This window comes from Neolamprologus brichardi, chromosome 4, assembly GCF_056152115.1.
Source record: "Neolamprologus brichardi isolate AB-2024 chromosome 4, ASM5615211v1, whole genome shotgun sequence".
Taxonomy (NCBI): Eukaryota; Metazoa; Chordata; class Actinopteri; order Cichliformes; family Cichlidae; genus Neolamprologus; species Neolamprologus brichardi.
This window is the reverse complement of record NC_142107.1, coordinates 2,456,348-2,483,115: the sequence shown is the minus strand read 5'-3', so window position 1 is coordinate 2,483,115 and position 26,768 is coordinate 2,456,348. Positions and strand designations below refer to the sequence as shown.

Below are 26,768 nucleotides of genomic sequence, written 5' to 3'. Positions count from 1 at the left end.
AAGACTCAGACTGTGAAAAATCAGTCAGTGCCTCTCATCTGATCACCATAGGGTCACCTGGGTTTTTTGTTAATTAGAAGAAGAAAAATTGCAAATAAATGTAAAACTGATTGGGGTGCAGTTATACACCCAACAGTCTCTCCATTAGGTACACCTGATCAGCTGTGCGCTAATGCAAATATCTGATCAGCCAATCACATTGCAGCATTTCGGTGCATTTAGGCGTGTAGACATGGACGAGGTGACCTGCTGAAGTTCAAACTGAGCATCTGAGTGAGAATGAACTGGGATTTAAGTAACTTTGAAGGTGGCATGGTTGTTGGTGCTGGGATTTTCCCACACAGCCATCTGTAGGCTTTACAGAAAATGGTCTGAAGAAGAGAAAACATCCAGTGAGCAGTAGTGTTCTGGCTGAAAGGCGATGGTAAGCCAACTCATCTCCTGATTTGTTACAACCACAGACGAGCATCTCTCAGTGCACATTGAACATGGAGCTGCAGAAGAGAACACTGGGTGGTGCTTGTGCCAGCTAAAGAGGAAACTAAGGCTACAATTAGTACAAGCTCACCAAATTGGACAATAGAAGAAGTTTTATTAGCTAGAGTCAGTTAAACATTGCCTGATCTGATGAGTTTTGATTTCTTCTGTGACATTCAGATAGTGGGTGTCAGAATTTGGCACAAACATGGATCCATCCTACCTGGTATCAGGCTGATGGGTCTCGTAGCACCAAATGACCATCATTTAAACACCACACCTACTAGAGTATTGTTGCTGACCATGTTCATTCCTGTATGACCGTGGTGTACCCATCCTCTGATGCCCCCCTCAGATTCAACCCATCTACCTTGTTGTCTGTGCTGCAAAGAATTAAAGCAGTTCTGAAGGTAAAAGGTTGTCCGAGCAAAAGCCACCTACCTAATAAAGCAGCTGGTAAATTAAAGTTTTGTCTCTCTCTTTTACTGTATAAAAATGCTCTCTTCAAATATGATTTTTTTTCCCCAGGAAACTGAACTATTTCAATTTGTGACTCCTTTTAAAAATCTCGTTGTAGACTTTGGGAAGGATGATTGCATTAAAGATTTTTTCACATTCTTTCAGTTACATTTTTCTCTTCCAGCAGAAATCTGCAGAGTGAAGTTGGCTCGCAGCGATATTGTCTTATGGCTGATTCCAGCCAGCTGGCACCTTTGCACATTTTGCTCGATGGGAGTTTCTTCCTCCTGGCAGAAAGTTTTATTTTAGTCTTGTGATTCTGAGGTCTTCATAAGGACATGCATGCTGTTTATTTAAGGATTTGTCAGTGTGTGGATGACTGTGATGAGAACTCATATAGTTTGCAGCTTTATATTTAAATGCTTTCATTAATGATCAATTTCAAGTAGCAACAATAGACTGAAAATTTGCTGCCTATATTTATTTAAAGAGTGCAAATACTGGACGGGCTGCCTGAATGAGAGTGCTCCAAATGGTAGCTGATATGTTGTTGGCATGATTGCAGGGCAGGCATATGTGAGGCTTTGCCGTCTTCATTCACAGAGTCCAAATCAATTCAGAGACCCATTGTCAATGTTTAACCGATAGCGCTGTAGTCTAGAATTATAACTGCAATAATCAGACAAAACAAAGAGGAGCTTTACGTCACTCGGGCAATAATCGGTGAGTCCAAAGGGACCACTTTTGCTGCTACGCACAAGTGATGCTGCCATATTCTACATCATTCAGCAGGCTTTTTAATAGGCAGGCAGTTATTAGACACGCATTATGGGGTTAGACACAAAAACATCTGAAATCCACAATTTAACTCCAATTTTCACTTTGAAAAAATGAGAAATTACATCATCACGTGAGCCAACTACATTAAGTGAGATGACCCAACCAAATCAGGGGACATCCTTCATCCCCCTGGCTTTGGACACAGAATGGGGCTACTGCAGTCTCCAGACAGGCTCACATGCAATAATCCCACAAAGTCCTTACAGTCACCGGGTAATCTGGCAGGCAGACATCCCAGCATGGAGGCCACACATTCCCAACACCGTTTTCTATCACCACCGCAGTGTTAGACCATAACCAATATCACAACTTAGGCCCATGTAGACAAATCAGCTTCTGCATGCTCCTTTGCTCATCGGCCTGGAGACAAGAAGGCGTGCACGTCGCTGGGGCAGTCTGTTATTAGACACACGCCTCAACGAGGTCGACCTTGTTAACCTTAACGCACTACAGTGCTCTTATGTGACACATGTTTAATCTGTATCCTTAATCCACCATTTCCAAACATATGACTCGCTGGGGTTGGCAGCTTTGTACAACTATTTTCATGAGAGGGGTATTTGTAGTTGCAACACACGCGTCACTGTCTTATGAAGAACACTGTTTCTGGAAATGCCAGATCCCTCATATTAATGTTGAAAACTAGGAGTCCACGGTCATCATGGACTGAATATAAAACATGGACAAAGCTGCGCAAACTAAAAAGTGAAGGCCAGAGAACTGGAAAAGTGGCTTGAACCTGCAATGTCCAGCAGGGAGCAGCAAATGCAGCTACACAAAGTTGTACAGAAGTCTGCTTTATGACCTGAGTAAACGCTTTCCAGATGAGTTTATAGGTTCTATTGCTACTTTCAGATCATATCGACTCAGTTCTGCAGCACTTTGATGTCCAGGTTACACCCGGGACTGGTCAAAAGCCTATCACAGGCTGCAGGTGGTTGTATTTTAAATAACAAGGCAGAAAAAAATCAAAGTGAAGCATTTTAATAAGCCCCTATGCAGCACATGCATAACAAAAAATAACTGTTTTCACAGCAGACCAACAGTAGAACTGGAAAAAAAGAAACAGATAAAAGTGTGCAGCTCTACCAGACAGACTTTTTTCCAGTGTTTTCAAAACATATGAACACCTGTCTTTCTCTTTTTCTTTCCCCCCTAAATATGTTAAATAGACTTTTCATGCACCCTCTAGCACCACAGTCTGTAGAAAATTAAATCTTTAGCTAAATCTAGACTTTAAAACTTCCTAGAAACGGAAGATTGAGTATGATGGAGCATTGGCGACGTCAGTGGAGGTTGCAGGAAGGAGCAAGAGGCCTGTGCTGAAATCTTTTCTACACAGATCCATCGCCTGTTTGTATGATATCTTCCCTTTACTGATGGGGTCCACCAGCTCCTTTGTGTGGGAAGCTTCATCTTGCAGATCTTTTGCCGTTGTGCTGTCAATCAGCCCGGTGGCGAGAGCCTCCTTGATAGTGAGGCGGCCTGCTTTGGTGGGATCCACCAACCCGCCAGTCAAATACTGCGCCTCTAAGTACCTCCTGGCATTTTCTTGGGGAATGAACCCTTTCTGTGCTGCCTGTCCTACAGCGAGACGCTGTTTGGTCACAGGATCCTCGACTCCGGTGAAGGCCTTCTGGGCATTCAGAAGCTTATACTTTTGGTTTGTGTCAATGAGGCCCTTTTCAGCTGCTTTGTGGACAGACAGCTTGTCCTTTTTGCCCAGATCAACTATTCCACCGGTGGCTGCTTGTGCCTCCAGCAGCTTTAGAGCAGTGTCGGCATCAATGAGACCGCGAGTGAGGGCACTTCTCACAGACATGCGGCTTTCGGTGGTGGTGTCAAAAATGCCAGAGATTGGGAAAAACTCATCACCTGGTAAAGCACTGAGGTTGGTCAGACTGCCGAGACTGCCGCTGTATTGAGTGTTCAGGTTAGTGTAGGAGGACCTCAGAGATGAAGACATGGAGCTCATGGGAGAGGCTGAGATGGGTTTGGTAGGAGTGGTTGGAATTGTTTTGGTGGGAGATTTTGGCATTAATGGAGGAACGTAGGGCTTGCTTCTTTCGCCTGCAACGAGGAGAGCAAACTCAGAAATGGGCATTTTCCCTTCCTTGTAGCGGCTCACGTCACGTTGAGTCAAACGGCCCTCCCTCAGAGCATCCATCACAGAGTACTGATTCCCACTTTTTCGATCGTGCAAAATGACTGTATCTCCACCTGGACCAGTTGAAGTGATTTCCTCCCAGTCACACTCCAGCTCTGACAGTTTGATGTACTGGTTTCGATCGATTAGTCCCTGTAAGTAGGCATCGTAGGGTGACAGATTTTTACCAGTTTCTGGATCCAAGATGGTGACCTTGGTGGAAAGATTTGCCTCTCTGGTTTTAGTCTCAGAATGGTCCTCATGCTTTATTTTGTCCAGTATCTCGATGATGAGTTTGTCTTTCTCGTGTATTTTGTCCTTCTCTTTTAGGATCTCTGTTTCAAGCCGCTGTATTTCAGAGGACGTCTTAAGACTTCTCTGCCGCACCATCAGGTTCCTCTCACTCATCAACTTGGACTGTTGCTGGAAGGTGATGCTGATGCTCTGTCTTTGGGACTCTAAGGCTTTGAACTGCTTTAGGAGATCTTCTTTATCTCTCTGCAGAGCATCTCTGATGGAAATGAGAGTGGTCTCCTCCTGAGAAGTCACAGACTTTGACGTCTGCAGATGGGTCATTTTGAGGTGCATGCTTTGATTGTTATCTTCTTGGTTCCGCCTGAGATTTCTCTCCTTTGTTACTAGCTCTCTGAGTTGTTCCCTTTCAGCTTCAACTGCTGGGTCTTTCTCCACACGGACAACTTCTCGGTAAACAACCTTCTCAATCGATTTTTCCTTTTGCAGAGTTTCAAGCTTGAGCTTTATGTTGCGGATTTCTCTCTCTAAACGATTGATTTCATTGCCCTCTGTCTCCAAGTTGTCATGTATACTACCAATGAGTTTGTCCAGCTGAGGATCCTTCTCCACTTTCAAGACCTCCTCGACAATTATTCTTTCCTCAATGGGTGGTGGGGTATTCTCCAGTTCAAGAATACGAGCTTTGATCTGTCTCAGCTCTGACTCTACTTGGATCTTCTTCTGACGATCATCCAGCTGGGCCAGCATAATCTCTTTATCTTGAATCAGAGCTCTGAGTTGTCGGACTTCCAGTTCAAGTTTTCTGCGGGTTTTCGTTTCATCATCCAGTTTCTTGTTTAATTTCTCATGCTCCAGGATCTGCTTAGGGTCCTTCTGAAGGCGAACCACTTCTTGTTTTAGAATTTTCTCCTCTGGCTTCTGCCTTTCGAGGGTGATGTGTTGGTTCTGCAGGTCAAAGACACATTCCTCTAAAGATCGGCGCTGCTGAGTCTCTTCTCTGAGGTTCCGTCGAAGCCTGTCAACTTCTTTCTCCAGAAGAGGATCATTCTCATATTTAATGATATCTTTATTCACTAGCTGTGTCTCCACTTTAGTTTTTTCAGCTTTCAGCTCATCCCTTTCTTTGCGCAGGTGGGTCAGAAGCTCTATGGTGGTGTCATAGTTGACTTGCAGACGGCTCATTTGGTTGTTTAGTCTTTGTAATTCCCTGATGACTTCTGGACTCTTTTCCTCTTTGATCACCTCTTGGGTCACCTCCTTGTACTCCACCTTGGGCTTCTGAGCTCGCAGTGTAACCAGAGTTTTCGTCACTGTGTCAATTTCTTTCTCCGTGTCCGTGCGGTTTTGGCTTGAATCCTGCAGCTCTTTTCTCAGACGTATCATCTCGACCTCTGTCTCGGGGTCGACTCTGTAAATCTCGTTGATTATTTCCTTCACCTCCACTTTTGGCCTGAGATTCTCCAGTTCACTGTAACGTAACTGAAGGGTGGTCAGGTCTTTCATCAAGATGACGTTTTCATCCTTCTCTTCTTCCAAAGCCATCCGCAGCTTGTTTGACTCTTCAACCGTTTCCGGATCTTGTCGTACCTGGCTCACAACCTTGGTAATAACCTTGGGCTGGATGGTGGGGATGACCCTCTCCAGTGTGTTTATTTGGCTCCTTGTGCTAAAAATGTGATCATTGAGGGCCTTGCATTGGTACTCCTCCTCTGCAATATCACTCTGGAACAGAAGAACAGCTTTCAGCATCTCTGGATCTTTCTCAAGTCTCACCACTTCCTTTTTAACAACTTTCTCTATGATTTTTTGTTTCTGCTGAGCCAAAACAGTTATCTCTTTTTTCACTTGAACTGCTTCTGTGTTCCTCGTTTGGAGTTCCAGGCGCAACCTCTGTATCTCGTCTCGAAGCTTAGCTGCTTCTTTATCAAGCTGGGGGTCCTTCTCGTATTCGGTGAGGATCTTAGTCACTAGTTTAGGCTCGACTTTGGTCAGCTGCAGCTCCAGTTTGATAATCTTCTCATTGTTGATTTCAATCTCTGTTTTGGTGCCTGACCTTTTCAGTGCTTCATCCTCGATCCGACTTTTCAGCGACTTCAGTTCCATCTCCAGTTTGGGATCGCGGTAATACTGCACGACCTCCTTCTCCTCCAACCTCTCCACTCCTCTCCTGTTCTTCAGAGACATAAACCTCTTGCGGTATGTATCCAGGTTGTTTTCAGCATGAAGACGCCTGTTGACCTCCTCACTTAATTCCTTTTTCAGACTATCGCTTTGCTCCTGGTCTTTCATTTGGCTCTGGAGCTGCAGCTGCTGAGTGACAGCCACCTGACTGATTTTCTCTTCATTCTGCGCATAAATAAAAGGACACAAAGGAGGTCAGAGAAGGCAGGTGAGGTGAGGTGGTGAGTATTATTTAATGTAAAAAAAAACAAAACAGAAGACAAAAACACACACACACAGTGAAATAACAACAACAATGCTGCTGGGTTTATTTTATTATTCCTACCATAGCCATGATGTTTTTTGCTGTACCCAACTGATTTAGTAGCTGGTTGTTCTCTGCAGACACCTCAGCGAAGCGGTTCAACAGATCTTTCTCCTGTAGTAAAAGAAGAAGATTCTTATTTCCATCTACAATAATTAAAATTTTGGTTATACAGAAACGGCAAGACCGCAACAGAGAAAAAAGCAGGGAACTGTGAATTATGACAGTAAATAAGTCAAATACAGCATGACAAAAAGGTGGGTTGCAAAGCTGCTTGCAGAGTCACTTATTGACTCTGTTGAGCCAATGGTGTGTTTGAACTAATGATTGACAAAGAAAAATATATTTTTGTAGCTCCTTTATTGTCTTTGTGTAGCTGTGTGAAACCATACCGTTCTCTGTATTGCCTGAGCCAGAGTTGAAGTTTGACGTTTCAGTGAAACTGGTCCCTCGTCAACGTTTTCTTCACTCTCGTCAGCACCATCATCATCTGTCAGAATGGCACTGTAAGTGTTTGACTTGATCTCATAGTCCTGAAAAGAAATAGAAATACATTTAAACATTTAAGAATGGCATCATCTTGAGGCTATGCCTAATATACAGTAAATATTTCGCTAGGTTTAGGTCTTATTCTCAGAACTCACATTTAAGACATTTTGCAGATTGCGGGAAAGGTCCTTGACGCGGTTTAGATCACCTGACTTCTTCTTTATGTCCTCTACCACTCTCTAAAAAATAACCAAAAGCAGACTTGAGCTATTTTATTTTAGACATCAGAGTCTTGTTAATGCTCTGTTAATTAAATGAAAATTACAAAACAAAATACTTCCACTCACCTTCTGAGAATTCTCCTTGCTTGTAATTTGTGCCACTCCGTCCGTAGGTTTGATCTTATTATCTGGCAAATTGACCAAGAAGAAGTCCAGCGACTGAACGGCACTCTGAAAATCCTGGTTTTTATTGACTGCTTGCTGCACAAGAGCAGACCTAAATCAAAAACATACACGCGAGTTACAACAATACCCATGTGCAATGGTTACCACAATGCCTGATTTTGTCTTTACTTTTCTCTCACCTCTCCTGAAGCTGGCTATTGACGCTTGTGTAACGGTTTTTCAGGTTCTTCACCTGGTCCTCCTGGCGGCGGATGTCGGGACAATACTCATTGAGATTCTGTTGCAGAGAGTTGCACACCTGCTCTGTCAGGTCCAATTCTTTGCCTAATTTCTTCAGCTCATCTTTCTTTGAGGCCACATCTTTACTCATTGCCTGTTTGACAACATAACGACAAAGAAAAGGCATGAGAAAAGACACATTTGCACGATTCCAGTTATCTATATTGTTGTATAAGTTTTAGATTTATTTACAACACCTGAAGCTTCTGGTTGCAACTCTGAAGAGAGTTTGGTTGGTCAAGAATGGTGCCGTCTTCAGCCAGTTCTTTCTCAAACCCAGAGACAACGCCCTCTACGTTCTTTATCTCTTTCTCTAAGTACATGGAAGCTGTTGCTCTGATGAAAGCAGAGAAGTAGCAAAGTTAGATAAAATAAAGAAAATGCCACTAGATATGCTACTCTACTATATCTGAACTGACACGTTGCTAAATGCTCAATTTAATGGTAAAATCCATTGAAACAAATGGCTATTTCTGTCCACTGTTTACCACAGCTGTCAATGTTGGGTGTCCATCTTTATTTACTACAGAGGCTGTAAAACCTTTTGAAATAAGTCCAATATAGGTCATTCAGTCAGAGAAGTTCACTTCTGACTGTTGTCTCTTTTTTTATGTTTCTTTGGTGAAGGGGACCCCTCCTCTGTCAATAAAACATGTGCATGATGCCTTTTATCTTGAGTCTAAAGGTCCAAGAACGGACTGAAATGTCCATCCACAGCACGCGAACGCCTACAAATTCTCTTCTCCTCCACCTTTGGTGTAATCCATATGTAGCCGGTCTCTAGCCACATATATAAAACACGATCAGGTGGAAGGGAGATAATTGTATTCAATTATGGTGGGGGAACATGATGGTTTCCACAAACCTGCTTATTTTTAATGGCTTAATTATAAGTTTATGACGTATCATTTTTTATTCAAGACATAATTACTCGCTAGTCTATGTATATTTATGAGTAAACTAGGCTTTTTTTTCTATTAAAACACCATTAAAACAGTCCATTATAATGACTGCACTTTAAGGAAGATTTCATTCTAGATTTGAGATTTTATTTAGAATTTCATTCTAATGTTCGTACTTTTTATTATAAAGGTCGATGAGAGCATTGATGTCATCAAACTTTTTGTTGGTGGCGCTGAGTTTAGGTGGCAGGGCAGAGGCGGTGGGACCCAGAGGTTTCTTAGCCAGAATAGGATCCACCTCTCTCTGGATGGCAGATTTCTCTGACTCTAGCTTCTTCACAGCAAGAGCAGATTTCTGGAGGGCAAAGGAACACGTTTAGATAGGACATAATTCAATTGCGTTGTGACCTTCGTGGTGCCATTGAAGTATAATGCTCGTCATGTTTACCTCATGCTCTTGCAATCTGTTTGCCAGGTCCTGAGTTGGGTTACGGTTGTCTAGCGGGGTCCTCGCTCGCCTCAGGATCTCCTTTTCCAGAGCCTCCAGGTCTTTATTGATTTTGCCTAATTCACTGAGGAGCTCTGCAACTCTGGGATTCTCTGGACTTTTAACAGCAACTGAGGAGAAAGGAAAACGGCTCTACAATGAAAAGATAGACTAGCCCAATCGTTTCAGAAAAGACTTCTGTCCTGGTCTGAAAGTCCGAGGAGATGAGAAGAAGTGAAGTCACTGCTTTTGTTCTCACCTCTTTTCTGAGTCTGAATCACTTCTACAGCGGGGCTCTTTAAGGAGGCTATGAGAGCAGATCTACGACGCTTTAGATCAGCCAGCTGTCCGTCCAGACTGAACACACACACACACAGTGCTGGTTTAAAATCAGCTTTAGGTTGAATTATAATCACCAATAAAGTATGCTGAAGGAGTCGTGATTATACCTATTCACTGTCTCCAAGGCCTCAGGATCGGGTGGTGGGATCATAAAACATGCTGCAGAGAGGGTTTTGGTTTTCCCACTGCTGTCCTGAAGCTTCCAGTTGTTATTATCAGAGATGGACTTCAGGGTTAGCTTCTCACCACGTCGTACAGCACCCTAAAACAGATAGAGAAGGAAAGAGTAATCCCTAAATTTACAATCTCCAACATAAGGTGGCTGCCTGTAAAAGACACCTGTTGACATCGTACCTCTTCATCGATCCAGTCACACAGGGATATTACAGTGGTCGGTTTGCTGAGCTGCATTCTGCGCAACTTCAGAGGCACGACGCTATCGCTAAGTTCCTTGAGGGCAGCCAGGCGCTGCTCATTCCTCTTCACTGCTGGTTCATCTCCCTGAAGGTGAATTTCAAAACAGTTTCAAAGTAGTTTCCATGTTTTCCCACTGTTCAAGTAGTTAGAGGTACAACTATAGTTCAGTGTGCAAACTGATTCCTTGAGTATATCCTTAAATGGGGACAATGGGTTTATTTTGCACCATAACACAACAAAGTCACCATTGTTTAGCAAGGAAATGAACACTTTAATGAGCAGAATTAAGTATAAGGTCAATAAAGGCCGAAGTATAATGCCCTCACATGAGAATGCAGATTCTCAGGAGGTGAAATTTTGAACATGGGCTTAAACATAGTGTGTCTTTTCCTCCTCCCTGAACCTGGTTCTGCCTGAGGCTTCTTCCTCTTAAAAGTTCTTCCTCCCCACTGTCACCGAGTGCTTGCTCAAAGGGGCGCCAGTGTGATTGTTTGGGTTTCCTTCCAATATTGTAGGGTCTCTACATTACAGTATAAAGTGCCTTGAAGTGGCTGTCGTTGTTATTTGTCGCTATATAAATAAAACTGAGAAGTTGAAAAAGCTTTTCTGAAATGAACTCGGCAAAGTTTTTCAGATAACTGCAGCGAACCTGCTTTCTGAAACAGAAGATGCAAATGATCAGCAAATACTGCAAGTCAACACACGAGCTGCAGTATGAAGTGTTTACTTCTTCCCACTCCCTTTCAACATGTAAATTAATAATTTTTTTTGTATGTAATTTGTACAGTATTTTTTTTCTTTCTTATTTTATTTTCTTTTCTAAATGTACTTGTATATTGTTCACATGTTGAAATAAATTACCAATCAATCAATCAATCAAGTTACTTCTTACAGATTGATTCACTTGTTGTTAAAGACAAAACTGCTTTTGCTATTAATATGTGAGCCTCCAGCAGTGTAGTTTGCTCTATTGCAGGGGTGGGCAACTCCAGGCCTCAAGGGCCGGTGTCCTGCAGGTTTTAGATGTGTCCTTGATCCAACACAGCTGATTCAAATGCTAAATGACCTCCTCAACATGTCTTGAAGTTCTCCAGAGGCCTGGTAATGAACTAATCATTTGATTCAGGTGGGTTGACCCAGGATGTTATCTAGATAAGATTCTGGATTAAATCCAGCCTGTGGAGGTTACATGTTCACTCTGAGTACTCTGACTTCTTCTCACAGTCAAAAAAACCATGCATGGGGTTAGGCTAACTGGTGGTTCTAAATGGACCAAAGGTGCGAATGGTTATCTGTACACAGTATTAATAGGCAGGAGACAGACATTTGAACTTTGTCATAAATCCCACACACTTAACAACTACAGTAGCACTGCTGTAATAACCATTTTAACATCCCTGAACTTGAACATTGGCCTAAAATCATTCCTCTCTACAGCAGTGTCAATTATCACAGCAGTTTGTTGTTGTTACAGTCCAGCTGAGTCTCCTAATTTCATGGGTATGGAAGTCCGTGCATTTAAAATTGTAACAGACTCAATTCCCAAACGGTTGTCTGGTTTGGTTTGGTGTTGATTTTTGGTAGAATTTTCCATGTACCACCTTTGACTAGTTGTCGGTCCCTCTTGTGTCAGCCATGAAAACATGGCTTTTCTATGCTTGTTAAGACTCCTACAAGTTGCACAGAAATCACAACATATTTTTTAAAAAACTGTGTCTTACCTCGAGTGCCAACAGGATCTCGGGGTTGGTCTTGTTCTCCATGGACTTTGAGTCCAGAGTCGAGCTGAGTCTCTCCAGAGATTCTGACAACCTTTCTGCATCCAATTGGAACTGCATTGAACAGTCAGCTGTTAGCAGCAGGCTCTTCGTCAACTGGAAACTTTTAATTTTCCTCACAGCTCTTTACCTTTTTGTAGTTGTCAATATTGTCCAGGTGTACTTCCTGTGCCAGACACAGGTTGAGAAAGGCTTGCCATTCAGCTTGTACCGTATCTCTGTGTGCCTGACAAAAACATCAACGATCAAGTTTAATTAATGCTACAACCATACAGCCATACGGGACAGTAGGATGATTTATCACAGATGTAAAATGTACTTTTATGGTTGGGCTGCCGGGGTGTTTCATCTTAATGAGGTTATCTCCTTCCTCCTGCAGCTGGTTGACTTCTTGCTCGTGTGCTAACAGTCCGTTAGCTTTGAATTTCTGTGCAAAAATGAAACGTGCAAGTGCTCAACTCAAAGTTCCCTTTGCACCGATAAAATCACAAACAGAGACTTTAACTAATGATAATCACTCAGCATGCGTGATGCTGGATTCTCACCTCATACTCCATGCGGACGCTCGGCGGGTCAACCATGTGATCACTCCAGTCTCTCTGGAGGATCCTATTCTGCTGGTTCGACAGGTAGATCAGCTCCTTGCTGCAGCTTTGCATGTACTCGTATAAAGAAGCCAGGTGGTTGCGCCGTCGCTCGGAGCTCTCCTGCAGAACACGCAAGGTGCAAACAAAATATGAAGACCACACACAACACTCCTCAAGTTTAACTCCAAGTGGCAAATTTACTAATTAAATCGACTTACAAAAAGTTCAGCATATTTCTCTTTGACGGCAGCGTACTGCTCCTGTGAACAAATAAGAAGCACGTTGATGATCCATCCTGCACGCAGGAACTGTACATACATGTGAAGCTTTGCTCTGCTACCTCTGAGAGGGTAGTGCTGGGCTTCAGCTGGTCTTGATAGGCCAAAATCTCCTGATGGCGAAGGTTATGAGCTGCTATCTGCCTCTCTACATCAGAAAGCTTAGGGCCGTATGCCTCCGCTCTCAGCTGTTTCTGTAAAACACAACAGAGAACCATTCAAGATTCAAGCAGCTACTAAAAACCTCTGAAGGACTTTAAGGTTGCAGAAATTTTGGTTGTTCAACTGACCAGCTTCTCATCAAACAGAGGACCCCAGCCAATCTTTTGGGTCAGGTCCACGTCTTGTACCGATTCATACACTTCCCTGAAGGTAGCACAGTCCTTGGCCCAGCGATAGTGGAGATTTCCCACACTGAGAGACAAAATGTTTAAGTTAGTAGTGAGAAGATGGGTGGAGAGCAATGAAAGGGATTGTGGAAATGATTGTTTGTGGCGAGTGTGCCTCCGTGGCATGTAACAGATCAAATTCTGTCTGCTTGGCATGCACGCTAGCGTTTGTGCATGTTTGAATTTTGGCCATGACACCCCTAAACACACTCACTCTTTCTCAATCTCTTTAGCCTGAGGGTGTTGAAGCTTCTTGGCTCCGCCCACGTCCATGAAAAGATCCTTGAGCAGTTTCTCGGCCTGGGCCAGGTTGTCTGCATTCTCCTTCTTGTGGAGCAGTTGCTCGTTATTCCCCTTTCGCTCTTTGTCCTGCACAGGAGAACCGCAAATGCAACAAAGTAGCGTTTCAAACATATATTTTTTTAAATCTCTACATTTTTTGCTAAACTTCTTGTGGAAAGGAAGTGCCTCAGAGATTCATGTCATGTTTGCATTTTTAACACTTATGGCAGAATGATAAGTTAAGTAAAGGAAATGCTGGCATACAGTGCCTCCACCTATGATTCATCAGGACTTCGTTCTTACCACAGCCAGCAGTTTCTCTGCTTGCAGGATATTCTTCTCCACTTGGTCTGCATTCTTTTGCATGCGAGTAATCAGCACAGCCAGTTCTTGGGCCTGAGTCCTTGGTAGGAAGAGAGACAGATGATGGTGAAAATGCTCCCAATTAATCACTATCCTTATCTCCTCTGATTGGGTGTTCCTCATAAATACAAGTGGGTGTGTCTGGAGACGAGTTCCTGCCCCAAGTGGAGGAGTTCAACTATTTCGGGGTCTTGTTCGCGAGTGATGGCAGAAGTGAGCCGGAGATCGACAGACGGATTGGTGCTGCAGCCGCAGTGATGCGGACGCTGCACCGGTCCATCGTGGTGAAGAGAGAGCTGAGCGTAAAAGCGAAGCTCTCAATTTACCGGTCGATCTACGTCCCTACCCTTACCTATGGCCACGAGCTGTGGGTAGCCAAAAGAACGAGATCGCGGATACAAGCAGCGGAAATGAGCTTCCTCCGAAGGGTGGCTGGCCTCTCCCTTAGAGATAGGGTGAGAAGTTCAGCCATCTGGGAGGGGCTCAGAGTAGAGCCGCTGCTCCTTCACATCGAAAGGAGCCAGCTGAGGTGGTTCGGGCATCTGACAAGGATGCCTCCAGGGGGGCCTCCTGGGTGAGGTGTTCCGGGCAGGTCCCACCAGGATGAGGCCCCGGGGCAGACCCAGGACACGCTGGAGAGATTATATCTCTCGGTTAGCCTGGAAACGCCTTGGTGTTCCCCCAGACAAGCTAGAGGAGGTGGCTGGGGAGAGGGAGGTCTGGGCTTCTCTGCTTAGGCTGCTGCCCCCACGACCCAGCCCCGGATAAAGTGGAAGAAGATGGATGGATGGATGTGTCTGGAGAGGATATCCCTTCTCTGGTGCATCATACAGAGCCAAGAGTTTGAAAAACAAAACAAAACCCTGCCACATATGCTGACTTTACTTTAGTCATTTTAACATGAGCGTCCATTATTTTAAATCTGTGACAGAAAATAATGAAAAGCATAAAAGTCCAGTTTAAATATTTCCAGATAAACACGAAGAAAAAGAACATCCTAATTGTGAAAGTGGTTAAAGTTAAATGATGGTGTTATTTACCTTTCACTGCTACGAAAACATACTAAAGAAATCTGTTCAGCTGTGAACATAAAAACCAGCTCGGTGGCTCTTCGTGTTTCTTCACTTTAATGTCACTCATCAAACACTTTTCACGCAGCTCTTTGTTCTCATTAAATGTGTTTTTTCTGTCATTCCTTCTTGGCTGTAGTATGAAAGACAACTATGTATCCTGACACACCCCAGATAAGGGGACGCACATTGCAGGGTAGAGGGGAGTGTCCCCCTGTCGCCTCCCTTCAGCAGTCAGGAATGCTGTCTGTGACGAGCTCAGACATTCCTGCTGCACCTTTAATCATATGATTAACCAGTGATTGACATTTGTGGTCAGACATGATGGCTTCCAAAGGAGCACTGATGCAGGAGGTTAAGATCTAGGAGGGTGTTGTTTTCATTTCTTGCAGGGTTAAAAGAGTTGGGATTAATTTACTCTGTCGCATGTCTTTAATCTATATTTAATTCATATAGTAAAAAGAAGAGCAATTTCAACAGTATGTCTCAATTTTATTTTATTTTATTTTATTTTATTTTATTTGGGGGGGGGGGGGGGGGGTGATTTTGGTTGGCCAGTGCTTGACAGCTGCTCGCTTTATATTAAAAAGCACTTCATATTTCATGGTTTCTTTTGATTATTTTATTATATTTGAAATTGGTATGAGTAAGAATTTATCCCTTTTTGTTTTTACATTGCCAGCTCTTTATCATCATGTAGTTATGTTATTGGTCCATGATTAAAATAAATAAATAAACTGCAGTCCTGTTTAAAACAGCCACAGCTTAATTAACAGTTGTCTTAACTAAAATTACATAAATATATACAACAACGATTTCATATAAAATAGTATTTTAAAATGTCAATTTTTTTACACTATAAACTAAACTATAAATGTGTGTGTGTGTGTGTGTAATTAAATGACACACACATTTTCATTTCACAATTTGTAATTCTGACGTACTTTTAGGGAAAAACAGGATATAAATAGAATACTTCCTCGAGCACTGATTTCTCCTTTACTCAAACTGATTTTTACTACAAACATCTAAGATGCGGGTCACGTGCTTCATTTCTGAGAACCGCAGAAGAAATACGCAGCGCTGCTGGAGCTCGTGACCCCCATGAATCGCGAATGTTCAGCTCTGTGCATCAGAAATGATGTGAATGGCCACAACACAATTCAATTAAGTTTTATTTATATAGTGCCAAATCAAATCATCAGTCACCTCTACAAGGTAAAGACCCTAAAATAGCACAGACAAAACCCAGATAATCAGACGACCCCCTTGATGACCAGGAACTTGGAAAGGAAAGTGGGAAGGAAAAACTCCCTTTTAACAGGAAGAAACCTCCAGCACGGCCATGGTTAGGGGAGGAAGACAAGGACAGAAGACGATGAAAATGCACAGTGGTGTATAAACACAGTGCATCATGGGAAGCTCCCACCACCCTGAGCCTATCGCAGGCATGCAGGCGGAATAAACATACATTTCCATTCAGGTACAACTGTCACTGCGCTGATTAAGAAAGCAGCAGCAGCAGGAAAACCCTGCCCTGCCGCTCCTTCATGCCTTCTTTCCAGTCACACTTTCAGGTCTGGTTTCAGGTCACGCCCCACTGTAACAGTATGAGTGTGTTTGCCTGTGTCTCCTCACAACGCCTGCTTAATCGCTTCAAGAGTCCACACATTTAACATCGTCAGGAGTCAACTCACTTTTCCCCCTCGAACAACTGCAAAGCAAGTACTGCAAGCTGCACACTATACACGCTGTCGGATGAAACGACAGGGACGTTGTTGACATATCGGCTGAGTGAGTCAGAACTTCAGCCCATTGAGTGGCACCAGAAATGGTGAATCAGTGAACTCTGGTGATACACCCTTTGGGCAAAGAAACAATTAAAAATGTGTGTGGTTAAGTGAAGGAGTTGGGCGAGGTGACAAACAAACTGACTTTAAAGTTAGTGACATGGAGACGAGAATGAATGAGACAGAAAATCTGTTTGCACGTAAAAACACAGGCTGTACTTTAACACTCAGTGTGATTGTCAGGGGAAAGTGAAACAGCCTGTGCAAACATAAATGGGATCATGGCACAAAAAAAACACCGTCAGGCATTTAAAAGAGAGAAACCAAAACAATACAGTAACACACATACACACACAGAGGGAGAGAGAGAGTAAATTCCAACTCACTTGTTTAACTTCACAGTGCTGGGATCCTGTTTCTTCGACATCTCGGGATGTCGCTTGTGTGTATAATCTGAGTCCAAGTCCTAACGCTCTCTTCTTCCTCTTGCTCCCTTCTTGCCTCCCGTGGCGTCTCCCTCTCAGTTAAGGGAGCGTTCACCTGTCTCAGCTCCTCCCCGGGCCAGCAGGTGTGTCGCCAGGAAAAGCAGAGAGAGCGGCAGACCGGGCGGACCTGTTCCACCTTCCCGCAACCTCACATTCTAGGAGAATAATTGTGTTTACCCTTGTAATTTTGTGCGCTTGTGCTTTCTCAGAAGTGCGAGTGTGCTTTTTCTTTTTTCTCTCTTTTTTAATCCCTTTGCAGGAAACTCGAGAGGAAATCTGACAGAACATCATTTTGCTCCTGAGGTTACACCAGAATCATTGATTAGCTCATATGTGACTTACAGTCAGCTCAGTGGGATTTGTTTTCCTTTTTTTGGGTCATTTTACAGAATTTCATCATAGTAATGGGCTCTAAAGTTGCTTCTCACACTCGTGGTCCCCTCAGAGATGATCACAGAGGAATGTAGAAAAACTAGCCACTTGACTGGATATCAGGCTCATCTTTAGGACTTACTCTCTTTGTTTAGATGTGACAATCAAAAGTCTAACCTAGATTTTCACTGTGCTACGTTTCAGTATTTGTTATCTGAGAAGTATGAATAAAAACAGAAAAGACAGAGTATGAAATCTAAATTGTATACACAGTTTCATTAAATGTTGGGTGGTACTCTAAATAGTTGACCTTTCACCTTTCAGCGTGGGTGAGCATGTCGATATTGTCTGTGCTTACACACACACACACACACACACACACACACACACACACACACACACACACACACACACACACACACACACCCTGTGAAATTACCAGACAGGAGTCAAGGTCTAATGTGAGGAATGCAAACTACACCTGCTGCCAAAAGAGGTAAATAAAGAAAAGAAAAGAGCTGATAACAAAGATAAACTGCAGCGCTGCAGAGCATGCATTGTATCTTGAGTGTGTGTGTGCCTGTGTAAGTATGCAGCATGCTTAGTAATTAACGTGGGTGATTGGAGTTAGATGCACCTCTGCTCGTGGAGTCGAACAATATGAGTTTGTAAGAAATTAGTTCAGCGCGCTGCTCCTTCTCATGCTTGCTGTAGGTGTGTCTGATGCACACCCAGAGCAGTTACTCAGGAAACCAACTCCTACATACCTGCGCAAGAGGACAGGGAGGGATTGAGTAGAAGCCAGAAAAAGGTAAAAGGAAGTAAAATCAAACAGAGGTGGTCGGACATTAAAAGCAGCTCAGGTCCGGGGTCATGGACGTGACACTTGACCCCTGCAGCACTTTGAATCTGCAAGATCAACAGTGACAGCATGAAATGTTTTTCCCACAGTAATGAACCGGCAGACGGTTACTGCCTGAGCCTGCAGCCATACCAAGTTTTAGTTTTGGTTGAGGTTTCGACCTAATAATAACCTTACAGCCTAACACCCTAAATCACCCTGTTCTGCAATCAAACACCTGACATGTACTAACTACCCGATGAATTCACTGGAACATTAAAGAGCTTGAAGAGCCAGATTTACATCCTCGTACAGAACAAAAACAGAGTTATCACCGAGGGAATACTCAGCAGCTTCAATGCATTCTGAGGTTGCTCCAGATTTCACCACATAGTCTATGGGGCAAGGGCACAGCTAAAGAATTGGTCTCGGGTTCCCCCTTCCCCCAAGTGGGCTGCTTCCCCCTTTTTAGGCAAACTGGTGTTTTCATCCCCAGTGTACCAAAGCCATGCGTGGTTAACACTAGGAGGCACAAATGCAGAAAAAAGCACACAAAATACAACAGAAATGTTTTTGGGTACACAATATTGTGACGGAACAGCTTCCGAAGAGACAGAAACCAAAACATACGAAGGATCGCACTGAGACAGGAGTCACTTCCGCAGCTGTTCTGTCATGTCCACCTCCACTGTGTTTTGTGATATTTTATATATATATACATATATATATATATTTTTTTACTTTTGCTCCATATTCTTCCATATCAGTCATGTTTCATGTGCATTTCTTTTTACTGGTCTTTGCTTAAGTTGCCTCACTGGGCCACCATATCAATGCATAATTGTAAATGTAACTATATGATTTAAAATAATATAATAAAATGAATTTGAATTTCATTATAGAAACACCTCACAGTGGTTTGCTCCACTTCCTGGCGTTCAGGGAAACACATTAGCACCATTAACTTGTCTTTTAAACCTTGTGCTTTAATGTTACAGGGCAGCTAAGTTTCATAATGGATATTTTTATTGTTATGTAACTTTTTTTTTTTTTTTTTTTAACTCTAATGGGCAGTAAATAATTGTCAACTTTAACAAACTTTCAAATGACCTGATTTAAAATATGGCTGACTGCTTTCTACTCTTTGTTTATAATTAATTAGATGAAATTAATTTGAGAAATGCCTTTGTTACTACAGTTGAAGTATATATGAATGTGAATATATGTTGCTAGAAGACACGCTCAGCTGAATCCTGGTCCCCTTGTGCCACCCAGCTTTAAGATGACAGTGTTAGGGTGGGAATGTCAATGATTGTCTGACTCGTGGTGGACTGGCAGCCTGTCCAGGGTGTACCCCACCCACACTTAATTACAACTATTACTCCCTGACTTGGATAAGCCTTAAGATGATGTTTCAGAAGAGAGGATATTATAGTAAACTAAGAGGAAAAAGCATCTAATTCATTTCAAATAAGATAAAAATTCATTCAAAACTATAACAGCTCTGCTTTGAAGCAGCAGGGTTAATGATGAACTTTTATCAGTGTAAGTGTTTTGCCATGAACTGTTTCTAGAAAAAAAAAAGTTCAGAATGACACAAGCAATGAGTAAGACCAGGGCAGTGAGGTCATAGGCACATTTTAAGCTTCCTCAAAGGCAGCAATGGTGTGATCCACCTCTGTCCTTAAACCCAGCCCATCTGTTTAAATGACACATTATGCAATTCATGAAAGATAAGCTTGTTCTCCCAATCAAACGTACCTGCCGTAAATTGATTTCACAATGTAAAAAAGGTTGTAGTCCTGAAAAGAAAAAAACATACAAGACAAGCGTGTGTTCATTTCAGATAATGCTGTCAGCATTGAGGTGTGGCTGTCACAAAAAACGAGCTCTTCTCTGGCTGTGTAGTATTTACACAGCGTGCGTTCCTCACATACTTCTACGTTATGGTTCTGTAAACATGTAGAAAGCAGTTTAATCAGCCGCACCCACAGCACCTGTGAGCAGCAGCGGGGACTGTTCATCCAGAGATCTTATCTGTAATCATTTGTCACTGACCTGTGACCAGATTTCAGTCTCTTTATCATGAATATATACATTCATTGGGTGGAGCACCAGCTGGGCTGTGATAACTGGGACCCACATCCTCTTTTAACCTTAATGAGAAAGTCTGCAATGTTAAATTAGCAAAATCAGTGATATCTCCATATCTTTATGTAGTGTACATGAAGCACACTTGATTCCTTTAGTTTGTTCCTAATATTTCTGCTGCACAAAATTTCTTTACCTGTGACTTATTTTAAATAGAAGCTTGTAGTTGTGAACCTAACATGTGCTTGCCTAAAGATAGATATTGAATAACACTTTGTTTTGTACATTTTATGGATAACTGGATGTTCTCAGGAAGTAGCCAAACATGTGCAAACTGCTATAAGGTGTAAATGCAGAGTGGGATACACAGCTCAAGACTGCCCTTTTCCATCTTGACACTGCAGAGATTCCTAACATATGAAATAATAGATTTTGCTGCTGATAGTTAAGTGGAGCACTGCCTGAAAAGCTTGCCCAGTAGTCAGTAGTAGTTAGTCTGCTCATACTGCAGTAAAACTTAACTTAGACAAATCACTTTGCTATTCGATTCTCTACCAGCAGATGGAGACATTGCTTCATCTCAGCCTACTAGCAGCTCCACAGGTATTCAAAATTTAACATTTATGCAAACCCAAAAACTCATGTTTTAGGAACACTGTCAGTAAGTTGTGGTAGGATGAAACCCTTTTAAACCATTTCACCATCACCTGGCACTACCCTCCCTGCAAAACAAATACTATTTCAGCTACTAGATTAAGCAAGGTGATTTTTATTTTTACTCCTGTTGTGGCAACATCAGTAACACCAAAACCCTATGACGCCTCTGATTGTCGTTAGGTCAAATGCTGGTTTAAGGGATTGTTGTACCTGATTGCACACTTCGCTTGAATTCTTGCAGGACCCTGACACCTGCTGGACATTGAGAGTCGTACTAATACTGCAGCTCTAATGACTCAGCAACATTCATGTTGTAGTAAAGGAGACACAAAACTGTCTTTTCAGGAGTTTATTTGAAAGATCATGCAGTGCACTTTCAAGAAAGGAACTTAACATCACTTTCAATGATACACGTGAAAACTGATACATTTGTATTTACCTAGTACAAAAATTTAACTAAACAGGAATGTAACAAATTAAATAGCATTAGGAAAAATGTGTGCAACATCACTAGTGCTGCACTGCAGATCTTAAAAAGGTTTGACAGAGGTTGGAGTTGTTGTAACCCTGTTGTGTAAATACAAAAAAAAAAAAAAAAAAAAAAAATCTGGATCAAGTATACAACTCAGACAAAAAGCAATAAATTACTTCTTTCAAGTGTACGACAAGTTTACTGTGAGAACTGAGGAGGCATGGGGTACGGCACCAGTGACGGTGGAGGATGCTGCTGTTGCTGCGGCGGTGGCGGAGCCTGTCCCTGGGGGAAGGGGAATGGGGGATGACTCACACCATTCGGCGCAACAGCCTTACCAGCACCAAACTGCTGGCCCTGGAAGTTGTTCTGGCCTACGAATGACCCAGTCTGGTTACTGCTAAAGTTTGACTGTCCGTTACCATTGTAGCTTCCTCCATTGAAGCCATTGCCGTTGTTGCCCCCATAGCCTCCATTCTGAGAACTCATGCCATAAGACTTAGCTGGTCCATTATCAAAGCCTCTGTTGTCCCTGTCCCTAAAATTGCCAAAATCGCGCCTTCCTGAGGAATACCTATCTCGATGATTATCTCGATAGTCACCACCTCTGCCTCCCCTTGAACGACCTAAAAAGAGATGCGGCAACATTAGAAAAGCGATACAGGAACACGTTTTAGTGAAAGCAATTTAAACTCCTAGTTGATGCAAAGATCAAGTCGTGATAAAGAAATTAATCTTAAAAGAGAGGAGGAGCAGGTTAAAGAGACTCATCACCATTTTTGTATCTCACCAATTAGATTTACCTCCTCTGTCTTCTGCCATTTGGAGGAGCTTTGGGTTGATAGCCTGGTTGGCCTCTCGAAGCACAGAGACGAGGTCGCCGGCTTGCCTCATGTTGTTTGGTGTGAAGAAGGTATAGGCTGTGCCTGTCTTTTGGCTACGAGCCGTTCTGCCAATGCGGTGGATATAGTCCTCGGAGTTGTTGGGGTAGTCAAAGTTGATGACAAATTTGACGTCTTCAACATCTGTAATGTTGCAGTGTGGCATAAAAAGAGGACAGCACACAAAATGTGCACCGGCGCCACCACAACAACCGGATCAAAAACAAAAGAGGGCAAGTTAGTATGGTCATGACGGTGGGATTGCTGGTTAACCCACAAAGGCTGCAAATTGACTGGCATTAGACACGTAATCCTCGGGGAGACTACGGTGGGAAGAGAGAAACGATGCACACTCCGTTAGCTCCTAATCCAGTGAGAAAATAAAAGCCTTCCCTGCTAAGCAACTGCCAAACCACACAAAAAAGAATGGATCAGCAGCCTTACCATTCTTGGAGTATGCATTCACTAGTCCATTCCCATTGCAGAACACGCCCCTCATATTGTCAAGTGACCTCATGTCGCTACACAGTAGGGCTGCTATGCACACTACTGCCTCCGAGTGTGCTTGAACTAGCTTTTACCGAGGTCCCTTTGTTACGCACACATGAGACCTTTGTTTTAAAGCTCACATGTGCATCTCTTGGCAAGAAACTGTAGCTCTGAACCCATTTGCAGGATGTCTACAAGTGCACCCCTTCTCAGCTTTTCCAGACCCACTGTTCACTTGATCACAATGTCTCTCGTTGGCAGGTCTCGACATGACTTTGAAACGCAGGCGAGGGAGGAGTGTGAGCTTGGATTTTGTCCAAGTTTGTCCAACTAGCATGTCCCACTGTCACCAAAAGGGCCAGTAGCCATGTCTTTACAGAGGTGAAGGTATGACCGATCTGACAGACTGCTCTTCAGACAGAAGTTTAGGAAACTGCAACATTAAGCCACCCATGCTTTTAAAAGTCTAATAAGGAAGCACCTTCTAATATGACTAATGACTTGCCATGCCCAAACAAATGCAAGACAATCAGAGGCTGTGTTGGTGGGCTTCGAGCTGGGAGAGTTAGAGCCTGGGTGTGTGAAGCAGTCCAAACCATTGCCAGAGAACAGATGAGCATATGGGGAGTCCTTCAACTTCCCCCTCTTTTAGGCAGGCCAGAGCGTTATTCTGCACTTGGGCCTGGTCACCTCTGTACATCTGCACAACTGGGAGACCCGTGCCTCGCCAGTCGGGACACCTCCAAGAATCCTCCTTCCCCCTCTGGATACCTGGGCTTGTCATGCCAAGGCCCTGCCACATAGACTGCTCCTTAAGGCCAGGGGAGAAACTCAGAAAGAAGCAGAAAAGTTAAAGAAAGCAAATACACTCTCTTTTTAGAGGTACAATATAGGTATTAAACACATCATGGAGGATACTGACCTAAACCCCTGGATGCAACATCTGTGGCAATGAGAATTGGCGCCTTCCCATATTTGAACTCTAGAAAAGAGAAACTAAACGCTGTAAGACTCAACCATGATGTGCACTTTTTATTCTGAATCTCAGTTTAACCAGTGGTTTAAATTTACCATTAAGCACCCAGTCTCTCTCCTGCTGGCTTTTATCTCCATGGATTCCCATAGCAGGCCATCTAAAAGTAAACAAGGGCTCAAATTTAGTGGTGTTACTACATCTCAGCAAAAGCAGTACTTTAAAGCAGTAGTTTAGTTTTAACACTTACCCGTCCCTTCTCATCCTCCTGGTAAGGTCATCACACCGCCTCTTAGTCTCTACAAAGATGATGGTCTTGTTCTCCTTTTCACTCATTATTTCCTCAAGCAGACGAATGAGCCTACAAGAAATCAGACACTCCGTAAGTAAAACTGAGGAACACATCCTGTCACCTTACAGTTGGCACTTTACTACAGAACAGTTACTCACTTGTTCTCCTTCTCGCCATCATTGCACACATCCACTATCTGCAGGATGTTATGGTTTGCACTGAGCTGCAGTGCCCCAATATTGATCTGAACATATTCCTTCAAGAAATCTTCAGCCAGCTGGCGAACTTCTTTGGGCCAAGTGGCACTCCACATCAGAGTCTGCCGGTCAGGCTGCAAATATATAAAAAAAAAAAAAGTAAAAAAAATTGCAACACATTACATGCCTAGCAGGGAATCACTTTATTCCAACAAGTCTACTTGGAAAGCAAAAAAAATAGATATATGCAGAAACATACTCTGATTTGGTCAACGATTTTCCGAATCTGTGGCTCAAAGCCCATGTCCAGCATTCTGTCAGCCTCATCAAGCACAAGGTACGTGCATCTACGGAGGTTGGTCTTTCCTGCCTCCAGGAAGTCAATGAGTCTGCCTGGAGTGGCAATGCAGATCTCCACACCTTTAAAGGTAATAATGAGAAGTTAACATCTTAACTATACAGGGCAAGCACTTGACCCCCCCCCCCCCCCAAAAAACAAAACAAAACTAAAAATAAGCAAGAGTACCTCTTTCCAGGTCACGAATCTGGGGTCCTTTAGGCGCACCACCATAGATGCAGGTGGACTTTAGACGAGATGCTCTGCCATATTCAGCGGCCACCTGTTGCACCTGTTGTGCCAGCTCTCTGGTCGGGGCAAGCACTAAACACTGTTAGAGGAAGATAATAGCTTTTTACAAACGGCTCAGGGAGGCTACACAACTTCAACACTGAGAAAGAAAACATGAAAACCCCTACTCAAGCCAGTACTGAAGCTAATAAGTAAAAGTAAAACACATAAGTAAAAGCATTTCGTTACTTACAATTGGACCATCTCCACGTTCCAAGAAAGGCTGGTGGTTGATGTGAACGATTGCAGGCAGCAGATACTGCAAGTCCAAACAGTTTCATAGGTAAGGAAAGTATTAAGGAAATATTAAATTATCTGGTCAGCTCAGATGATTAAAGCTGCAATTTGTTTAAAGACAAAAAAAATACTGAACTTACAGCAAGAGTTTTGCCAGAACCAGTCTGAGCAATGCCAACCATATCCATGCCACTAAGAGCCAGAGGCCAGCCCTGAGCCTGGATGGGTGTAGGTTCAGTCCAGTTCTGTTTGTTGATGACATCCATCACATACGCTAAGAAAGAAATCAAATGTTAATTGAAATAATTTAACCTGTTTGCAATACCATTTCACTGAGTTGTTTTCAAACTTACAGGGAAAGCTTGCTTCATGAAACTTCATGATAGGATTTGGGCAATCCCTCCCCTTCACTGTAATTGTTTTGGATCTCCTGTACTGTTCAACCTCTGGCTGCAAAGAGTGAGGAAAAATAAGATCAGTGGTCACAACCAATTGCATAACTTCTAACACGTGCAAGGCAGAGCACATGTCGGGAGGCGTTACAAAACATGTCATACGTACATGAGACCTCCGGGCAACGTCTGGATGCTGCTGATAGAAGTTTTTCTCAAACTTGGGGAGCTCGTCCAGGTTCCAGTGTTTCTTCCGCAGCCGGTCACCGGGATTGCCAAACTTTCCTCCACCACCACCACCGCCACGGCTTCCACCGAAACGAGGGGGCCCACCGCCATAACTGAAATTAATAAAGTAGTTCTTGTGTAAGTTTTTTTTTTTACCGAGTCTCCCTACAGTTATTATTAAAAATAACTTGCGCTGTCACTTTAGACACAGACTATTATAATATAGAAAACTTCTTATTAACTGCGTCATTCTCTGAAATTACATAGCTGCTATATACTTTCCAGCCACCAGAGGAACAAAGAGGGGGCGAAAAAGCCGGCATTTTGTATCCGCATTCACGCTACCACATGGCGAAAAGCCGACTAGCCAGCTGTGTTAGCATTACTAACATCACTCGCGCTGACCACAAACATTTCTCAGAAAAGGCTAGATTTAATCACAAAGGTGGGAAAAGCAAGGAAGCGTGGCCAAGCGATTCCGATCACCAACATTTTGAATTAGCTCCCTGCTTCCTTCCGAATTTGCTAACGTATCCTGAAGCTAACGAAAACCCGGTGTGCCAGGGCACGAGGCCAAACTAGGCCTTGAGCCAAAGACAACGACAGCGGGCTTCTCTCACCGGCCTAGGCCTTGGGTTTGAAATATACCAGTCAAAAGCCAGGTTTTCCAAAGCGAGACACTTTCTGTTAATTCAGATAAATTTTGCCTGTTTTTTCATCGACAAAAACTACAATATTGAGCTGAGTGGTTCTTTTTTTCGACTATGAAAGCCTTTGGACATTTTTACTAGACGGTGATTAAAAAAAACAAAGTCTAAATATATCAAATAATGTACTTACCCTCTATCTCTATCCCTGTCTCTGCCACGATCTCTGTCGGAATATCCAGGCATTTTGTATACAAACCGTATAAATTAAAAGGAAAAAGATAAATACAACGGACTTGGCCTGCCGACTGAAAAATTCCGACCGGCACTGACGCTGAAATACCGGTATCACAAAAACGGGGTC

General features: G+C 43.0%; 2 protein-coding genes across 4 annotated transcripts; both read right to left on the bottom strand.

Moving 5' to 3' along the window:
* Positions 1–2,744: 2,744 nt before the first annotated feature.
* LOC102783613 (envoplakin-like) lies at positions 2,745–17,029 on the bottom strand. Of its 2 annotated transcripts, XM_087839595.1 has the most exons (22): positions 16,909–17,029; positions 13,603–13,702; positions 13,232–13,386; positions 12,919–13,042; positions 12,691–12,822; positions 12,569–12,610; positions 12,309–12,470; positions 12,083–12,190; positions 11,894–11,989; positions 11,707–11,817; positions 9,923–10,069; positions 9,676–9,830; positions 9,486–9,583; positions 9,188–9,357; positions 8,916–9,094; positions 8,035–8,173; positions 7,738–7,931; positions 7,499–7,649; positions 7,307–7,390; positions 7,055–7,195; positions 6,684–6,776; positions 2,745–6,523 (listed from the first exon to the last, which is right to left on the bottom strand). In XM_087839595.1, the coding sequence occupies exons 1-22, from the start codon at positions 16,947–16,949 to the stop codon at positions 3,023–3,025; spliced, it is 6,123 nt and encodes a 2,040-aa protein (XP_087695721.1). In that variant the 5' UTR covers positions 16,950–17,029; the 3' UTR covers positions 2,745–3,022. The 2 variants fall into 2 exon arrangements, with proteins under 2 accessions (XP_087695721.1, XP_087695720.1); XM_087839594.1 differs by lacking the exon at positions 16,909–17,029 and having other exon boundaries at positions 13,603–13,785.
* A 4,273-nt stretch (positions 17,030–21,302) lies between these two features.
* LOC102789127 (putative ATP-dependent RNA helicase DDX5) lies at positions 21,303–26,768 on the bottom strand. Of its 2 annotated transcripts, none has more exons than XM_087839592.1 (13): positions 26,598–26,767; positions 25,699–25,870; positions 25,491–25,587; positions 25,278–25,411; positions 25,094–25,159; positions 24,799–24,940; positions 24,532–24,692; positions 24,234–24,406; positions 24,034–24,144; positions 23,882–23,943; positions 23,733–23,792; positions 22,244–22,465; positions 21,303–22,066 (listed from the first exon to the last, which is right to left on the bottom strand). In XM_087839592.1, exons 1-13 carry the CDS (start codon positions 26,648–26,650, stop codon positions 21,639–21,641), a joined length of 1,881 nt encoding a protein of 626 aa, XP_087695718.1. In that variant the 5' UTR covers positions 26,651–26,767; the 3' UTR covers positions 21,303–21,638. The 2 variants fall into 2 exon arrangements, with proteins under 2 accessions (XP_087695718.1, XP_087695719.1); XM_087839593.1 differs by having other exon boundaries at positions 21,904–22,066; positions 22,231–22,465; positions 26,598–26,768.

Coding starts and splice junctions, on each gene's coding strand:
- LOC102783613 (XM_087839594.1), bottom strand. CDS start 13,785: ATGAGGAACACCCAATCAGAGGAGATAAGGATAGTGATTAATTGGGAG. Junction 8,174..8,915: donor ATCGACCTTTATAATAAAAA/GTACGAACATTA, acceptor TGCTTTCATCAG/AGCAACAGCTTCCATGTACT. Junction 6,524..6,683: donor CAAAAAACATCATGGCTATG/GTAGGAATAATA, acceptor ATTTATGCGCAG/AATGAAGAGAAAATCAGTCA.
- LOC102789127 (XM_087839592.1), bottom strand. CDS start 26,650: ATGCCTGGATATTCCGACAGAGATCGTGGCAGAGACAGGGATAGAGAT. Junction 25,871..26,597: donor GACAGGGATAGAGATAGAGG/GTAAGTACATTA, acceptor TATTAATTTCAG/TTATGGCGGTGGGCCCCCTC. Junction 24,941..25,093: donor AACGTGGAGATGGTCCAATT/GTAAGTAACGAA, acceptor TTCCTCTAACAG/TGTTTAGTGCTTGCCCCGAC.